General features: G+C 35.1%; 1 protein-coding gene across 5 annotated transcripts in view; it reads left to right on the forward strand.

Moving 5' to 3' along the window:
- Window positions 1-5,293, forward strand: part of gramd1ba (GRAM domain containing 1Ba) — a 67,666-nt gene extending 62,373 nt beyond the window's left edge. For all 5 annotated transcript variants that reach the window (XM_051685292.1, XM_051685293.1, XM_051685294.1 and 2 more), the window contains one exon: window positions 117-5,293. In XM_051685292.1, coding sequence (XP_051541252.1) covers window positions 117-206 — 90 coding nt within the window. In that variant the 3' untranslated portion in view covers window positions 207-5,293. The remainder of the gene's footprint in view (window positions 1-116) is intronic.
- The last annotated feature ends 2,955 nt before the right edge of the window (window positions 5,294-8,248 follow it).

The following is an 8,248-nucleotide window of genomic DNA, read 5'->3' on the forward strand; positions in this document are numbered from 1 at the left end:
CTTGAAACTTTCATATTTGTATCATATCAATAACATCAGTTAATGGAGATGAAAGAAACACAGACACTAAGAACTAATCACTGTGGGATTTCAAAAGTGTATTTCTTTATTTACAGATGAGAGAATCTTTAATGAAGCTACAGAAAGGTGCTGGATTAAGAGACTACGAATCTGAGAGTGAGGAGAAAAAAACACGCCATCACTGACAAACAGAGTCCCAGCTCAGCAAACGTAAGGAACATCTCCACTTGGAAGAGATTTAATGAGCTGGGCCGGTCGGGGATGGATAGGGTGGGGCAGATGAAGTGGGCGGCACCAACTTAAATGCTCTCACCATCTGGCTGCAATACCTGGAATTGTTGTCAGTCCTTTCTGACAGTTGACACGGAAACCCTGCGCTATCATCTGTCTTCTCTTTCTCGTATTTTTCCATCTTTTCTTTCTGCATTTTGCTGTCGGATCACGACGATAAGAAATCATCACCCAGGGCTAAAACAAACCAACAAACCAAAACAATTCAATTACAAAACTGTCACAGACTGTCTGGTGTAAACATCTGAAAGACTAAATGGGATGTTTAACGCAGCAGCATCCCCTTTCTTAAAAGGAGTCTGGGACCAAAAAATATGGAGTTATTTGGACATGTATACATTTATTTATTTAGAAAATATGGAATTGAAGTATATAATGAATACACATGAAAATATATTATTTGTAAGTAGAGTTATATTTGTTGCCAGAGTTAATTTATAACAGTCTTCCATGGAGAATCAAGGCTGGTTCCTTGATAGCTTGCGCCATGGTGCATCAACTATATGCAACTTATTTTTCCTCCTCTGTGTGGAGGAGTTACATACTTTCCCTGATTGATTTGTAACAGTCACTTTTGTGATTGAATGACGGTAGATTTATCGACTGTGTCATTGGCTGCATTCCAATTTTTCATACTTCTACTACGTACTAAAAGTGTCTGCTTCACTAGTGATGGGGGATAAAGGGATAATTCACCCGAAAATAAAAATTCTGTTATCATTTAATTACCATGTTGTTCCAAACCTGTATGAATTACTTTCTTCTAGCTCAACCAATGGTATGAGCTTTGGGCAGGGCTATCTTTTTGCCCAACCAGTGGAAGACGGGTGGGAGTATTTGGGTAAACTTGTTGGAAAATTAGTTTAGTGACACTAGGTGCAGAAACCACACACTTCTCTTTAAGGTTCATACATTTAAAAACTGCTGTGGCAGCTTTGGCCTTGCAGTTCTTGTCAGTTTTCGATAATTAAAAAGTCGACATGGAAGCATCACAAACTCCTCCTCTTCTAAAGGGACTATAGGCAACATTAGCCGCAAAGGATTCACGAATGCACACTTTGACAATCCACTGGAAATAGTGCATTTTTGGCAGGATATTTCTAATGCAGTATGATTTTGGACATACTAATCCTTTTCTGGCATAGTATTTAGAACATCTATTATGCAAATTGGGATGCAGCCATCATGTCTTACAAGCTTGTGGTCAACCAAATCTCTCATGCTGTAACAGTTGTGGAGTATCAGTGGTTAACGATAAAAACTGCAGCATCCATTCACTTGTGAATTATTTATTTTTACATAAATATGTTTCTGTTTTGTCCCAGGGGTTCATTTATATCCTGCAGGCAGATGTAAACAACTTCATATTGCCAAGCTTTTCAAATGTGTTTTTATTTTAAAGCCATTTTATGACTTTTGTCCAATGTCTTATGTTGTCTCTGTGTATTGATGGAGACTTTGATGCTAAATTAACTGTTGGAAGGGTGACAGACACATATCGGTCATGTGAGAACATATCGAATGTGATTTGGTCAGTTGCAATGAAGCTGGACAGCATTATTTTATTGATTCTTTCTTAAAGAGAGACCAGCAAATGTTTTTTTTTTGTTTTGTTTTTTTTGACTGAACTGTGAATAATTCCAATTATGCTTGACTTTAAACTGATCAGTATTCAGAGCCTCTGGCAAATATAACTACAATTGTTTTTAATTGTTCAACTTACTTATAAAGGTCAACGTAACCTTAACCTCTTGCGGTGCTACAAGCAAAGTTGTGTCTTCTTGTATGAAAACCCAAACACAAAAGCCCAAAAGAGTGTAATAATAACACCTCTTGACACATTGAGCTGTGGTGCACATGTGGGCGACACGGGTTCAAGTCCAGTTTCGAATCCATTTCTTGATCATGTTCTCTCCTACCCATCATTTCTTGTCATTCTCTTATTATCTCTATCTATAAAAGTGGCAAAAAGGACAAAAAAATAAAAGTAGAAAATGTATTTACTGGACTGGATTTATTGCTAAGCAAGAATTTTACAATCAATTAATGGTAGTCTGATTTGTGTAATTAAAAATCTGGTATTTTTTGAAGACTTCCACTTATTATACTGAGTGTTCCAGTTTATGATTGGTGTAGATTCCAAAAATTCTGAATTTTAGAATTTGATTTATTCTGTTAGGGAGTCGACTGTCTGCCTCATTAATTTTTTGATTGACTCATAAATTAGTCTGTAACACTTTAAAATAAGGTTCAATTTGTTAACATTAGTTAACAACATTAGTTAACATGAACTAACAATGAACAATATATTTATTCAAGTTTGTTGATAAAAGTACAATTGTTCATTGTTAGTTTATGTAAACTAATGTTGTTAACTAATGGTAACAAATGGAACCTAATTGTAAAGTGCGAACAATTAGGCCTTGCCATGTTAAAAGCAATGTGGATATACACATTGATACAAAGATAAAATCATGTCTCGGATGGACTGATTTGATGTGTCAGTCTTTCACTGGTGGGGTCACTCAAGGTCAGCTGGATCTTAAAGGAATATTCTGGGTTCAATACAAGTTCAGCTCAATCGACAGCATTTGTGGCACAATGGTGAATACCTCAAAAATTAATTATGACCCGTCTCTCCTTTTTCATAAAAAAAGAAAAGAAAACAAATCGAGGTTACAGTGAGGCACAATGGAAGTGAATGGGGCCAATTTTTGGAGGGTTTAAAGGCAGAAATACGCATACATTAATTCTTCTGTTAAAACGTATGTATTATTTGAGCTGTAAAGTTGTTTGAATCGTCACTTTTCCGGGATTACAGGGTTTAAGAATATAATTCGCCATGGCAACGAAGTTGTAACATTGGATATAACTTTACGCAGAAAAGGTAAGCGATTTTATCACACTAAAATTATGTTATCACACATATTGTTTATAGCTTGTGGCTATACTTTTGAAACAGTGAGTATTTTAAAGTTTACAGATATTCTCCATTCACTTCCATTGTAAGCACCTCACCGTAACCTACATTTTTGCTTCTTTAAAAAAATGAGGGAAGAGTCAAAATACATTTTTGTGGTAATGAACATTATATCACAAATGCTGTCGATTGAGCTTAACTTGTACTGAACACGGAATATTCCTTTAATCCTTGCTGGTCTTGTATCCATATGTAATAGATAGATAGTTAGTCACCCTCATGTTGTTCCAAACTTGTATGATTTTCTTTCCTCTGTGGAATTTAAAATTAGATTATAGACAGAATTTCAGTCTCAGTCACCAGTCACTTTCATTGTATTGAATAAAAGATGCAAAAAACGCTAATGGATCCACATTAGAAAGACATATAGGTTTGGAGCAACATGAGGGTAAGTAAATGATGACAAAATTTCCTTTTGGGATGGACTATCCCTTTAAGAATGGATGCTTTGGTACTTTATTATCATGGGGACAGGGATGACCACCCACAAAATATCAACAGAGATAAATCAGAGAGCATTTCCAGTCATAGCAGTCTCCTCTCATTCATACGTTATTAAGTTTCACTAGGGTTTAATGACTCTCATGATGGTTTTGTTGCTTTAAAAAAATGGTCCAGGAAGGGGACTACAGTTCATATGTGTCTCTCTACCTTCATGTACAATATCATATTTTAAACCAATATGCAGTACATAATGTGCAATGGCTGTGTGTTCAACTTCAAGTAGAGTGTGTATGAATCCACACATGGACCGCCTCTGTGTGAATGTATTTATTTGGATGTAATCTGCTGGTTTTTAAAGCACTGGAGATTTAGAGGGCAAAAATCTTTTGATGTCAAGAACTTGGAGGCCAAAATGCAACAATGGTGCAACACTGCACACTGTCAGGCCCTAAAAATAGGCCTATTATTTTTCTGTACTGTATACTATGTGAAGAGACAGGATGATTGCTTTTCTGTGGCTGTGACTGTTATGGTCCAGACTTATTGAAAATGCATTGATTGTCTAATTTGTATTTATTTATTTCATTATGATTTCGAAATTATTAAAAATCATGTCAAATTCAGCAGCAACACACAACAGAACACACAGCATTAGTTTGGTCTGTTTTCCCCCAAAAAAACATTTAAAATGTAAATCTTTTCAAATTATCAAATAAAATCATAAAATGTCTTCGAATACGTTCACTAAACCAATTCCAGAAATCAGACACCCTGAAAGTTCAATGTTTTTCTGTTATTGGTTTTGTTACCAAGGAAAATATTTCTATCAGGAGGACTCGCAGACTTGAGTAAAGTTTAAGATGACATTTATTTGATGAATATGAAACAGGAATGTAATGTCTCTCTTTGGCGTAAGTCCCATCTGGCGGTCCGAAGAAGTTGTACTTGGAACTGTCAGATCATGCCGGAGATAGGAGGCAGGGGCGAGTAGCCTACCCTCGTGCAGGACGGGACACAACTGGTGGTGGTGGGTGGTGGAGGTTGCTGTGTTGGCACACTGAAACAGCAATGTGATAGATTGTAAGCAGACTTATAAAGCGATGGCTGACACATGAGCTAGGAGTTACCTAGCTAATGGTGCGATGATGTACAGCTGCGAGTCTTCCTGCTAAAACTACGCTGCGGTTACATATGTAGTACCCTCAAAATTTTTATGAAGTAGCTTCCAGCCTTGAAACAAAGTAATTATTGCTAAAGAACTTAATCAAAATGTAAAATTAAAAAGGTTTAAGGAATAAAAATTACAACATTTTGAAAATGTATTGTAATTTAAAACAGTGAGTTTACAAATGTGTTTTTTTTACTAATTAAATTTCTCTATTCAAAATGTAAATACACACAAGTATACTGAAATGTATGTATATGTTGTGTACAGTGCACATCCAACATGCGCTGGCCGCACTGTGTGGGATTCATGGAAAACTTTCAGATGAAATATAATAACTACATTTGTGTTGTCAAGAAATAAGTGGAATGAATAAAAGTATTTAAGAGATATTTTCATGTGATTTGTTTCTCTTTACATTACACACACTGTTATTAATTGTTTACAATATATAATGACAAAACAGCCAGTTGGTTACTAATATTTAAATATACATTCATGTGTAAAAGATAAACAGAAAAGTGAATTAAACAGAATTAGTTGAGCTATTATTATAGTAGCTTAGAACAGGGTTTTCAATCTGGGTTCCGGGGACCTCCGGGGGGCTGTTAGGGGGTCAAATAAAAAAGTGTTAATAAAATGTAAAAAAGAATATACTTACTGAATTCTACATTATTGCCATTTCAGTTTAATTAAAATGTTTCTCTTCAGGTTTATACATTTAGCATTACCCAATTACTGGGTAAAAAGAGATGCTGTCAGCGTACTACAAAGTAGGCTAAATATTTTCCAGATAATTAGGAATGCACTGAAGTTATTCTTTTATTATTCTTTTTATTAATTTTTTTGCTGATTTTAACAAAAAACTATAGGCTGATACCGATGTGTTTCCACTCACTTACCTTATTTTGTCATCAGATCACTGTTTTGCTTAGGAAATATGCTTTAAAATGTAAAAAGGAGTAAAAAAAAAAAAAAAGCTATATTCTTTTTCAAACAATAAATAATTTCTATTGTACATGGATTGCATTTTTTGAACACTACAGAGCAAAACGTTTGAACATATGAGAGAGCTGCAATGAAAGATAAATACAAGATTAAAAGATTTTTAAAAATATATAACAGGACGATTTCTGTGTGGGGGAAATATACATATATATATATATATATATATATATATATATATATATATATTGGCACTTCTAAAACATTTGTACACCTCTGTTTTTGCATTTCTGAATAGAACACATTTTACATATTATGATAGAACATTACAAATTCATATTGTGAATTATAATATTCAACATGCTTTACTCTTTCGAATTTCCTTTATTTTGTTAGGGCTTTCTTACAACGCAATAAAATGTAAGAAGTATTTTAAAGGTGTCATGAATTGGATTTTAATTTTATTTTATAATGTTCCTTGAGGTCCACTTATAATGTTAGTTTGATTTTTTTCATTAAAAGTAGTCATAATTTAGGAATAATTAGTCATTTTCTGTCCAGTTTTTGTGCCTCTGATTCAAACGCTCCATTTTTGGGGGCGTGTGTTCTTGAAGACTTCAGTGGAAACGCCCACTGCTGTGATTGGGTAACATCTTTGCATGTGGCTAAGTGTAAACGCCCCCGCCATTACGCGCGTGAGGGGTTGTTTTGAAAACTTCGAATGGTTAAAAAAAGGTGCGACACAACGGTGTGTATCTTGTTACATAGTTGGGGTATTTTCCAACAGTGAAACATTTCTGTGTTTTACAAATGCTGAGTAATGCATGACAGTACCAAATAAAGTGTAAATACATGGTGCTATCACATTTATAACAGTGAAAGGATACACTTACCGTGTAACATGTAAACGTATACAGGATACATTCACCGGTGTTTGTCGCACTGTCGTTCGTCATATAATCATCTTTCGTCAAATATTCAGTGTGGTGACAAACGCATACGTTGTTCATTACAATGAGTCATGTTTTCATTAAAAAGGAAAGAGATTGTCTAAATATACTGATATCAATACTCTTTAGGTGCATCTGTGGCAATTGTGCCATCATGCCAACAGAACAAGAAAATATATGCTGCTTAGAGATCCCTGTGCATTAAAATGAATACATATAATACTCAGTACACTTCTAACAGTCTGTAACATACGAAGCAAAACATTTAACATGGATACTCACACTTGTTTGTTGCGACATCCCTGTCGGGTCCAATATAGTTGGCACTGCATCAACTTTTACTGCAAAGCCTGCTTCGAACTGTGTCTTGTTTGTGAAAGAATCATCGGTAAAATGAAGCGAGCAAACAAACACGTTCTTACCGATGCGATCCGGGACTTCATTAAAAATAAATGTCAGCCACTCTTTCTTAATGTTGGGATCCTTGCGAAGCAAATGCAAGAAATCTAGTTTCCCACAACCTGGCACTGCACAATGTCTTGACATCTTCGTGGCCACTGTGACATCTCCTGTTGCTCCAAAAATAATCTCACTGCTCTACTCTAACTGCAAGACCGGTGGGCGGGCCTAAACAGTGTCGACGATAAAGTAGGAGTTGATCTGTTTGTGCAGAGTCTGGCCTGTGCTGATGTAACGCCTCACTATGACGTAATAGTGAGGCGGAAGTAGAGAACAAGTCATTTTGGCACCTTGGTTTCAATAAAGGCTTTTTTTGGACTAACGAAGAAGTTTTCGGTTCTGAAATTTACAGTATGTTTTTATAGTGATATGAACACTGTCACATGTCAAAATATCATGGTAAGTTTGATTTTCCAATTCATGACCCCTTTAATGAAAATCAAGGTTTATAAAAATGGTTATAGCCGATTATTTTAATTTAATCAATAATTGTCCGATACGTCGGTGCATCCCTACAGATAATATTTTAATAATTTATTTTAGCTTTAGTACAATAACAATATAAAAGCTAATTAGTTCAATTGTCTTTATAATATCACAATTCAATTTTTCTTAATTTTTCTCTGGTCTTTATACACAAAATATATAGCGACCTTTATATATTTTAGAAGGGGGTCCCTCGCAAGGTGATTGTCATATTTGGGGGTCCTTGACATCAAAAAATTTGGAAACCCCTGGTTTAGAACGTTGTGTTCACTTTCACTTGGCATTCCTGGATGTTTAATTCTTTGAATTCTGTTAGTGTTTGTCTCCACCTTGAGGCTGATAGAAGATACTGCATCTTTAAATAAGGATTATTTCCCCCCTAAAGACATACAGCAGAGCAGAATACAAGAGACAGTAAAAGACAGGAAAAGTGACGCTAGAAGATCTGTAAGGTTCTTCTTCTAAATGCTCCAATTAAAGAAATATGTTCTGAGAGACAAGTAAAAA

The sequence above is a fragment of the Myxocyprinus asiaticus genome, chromosome 43 (assembly GCF_019703515.2).
Source record: "Myxocyprinus asiaticus isolate MX2 ecotype Aquarium Trade chromosome 43, UBuf_Myxa_2, whole genome shotgun sequence".
Taxonomy (NCBI): Eukaryota; Metazoa; Chordata; class Actinopteri; order Cypriniformes; family Catostomidae; genus Myxocyprinus; species Myxocyprinus asiaticus.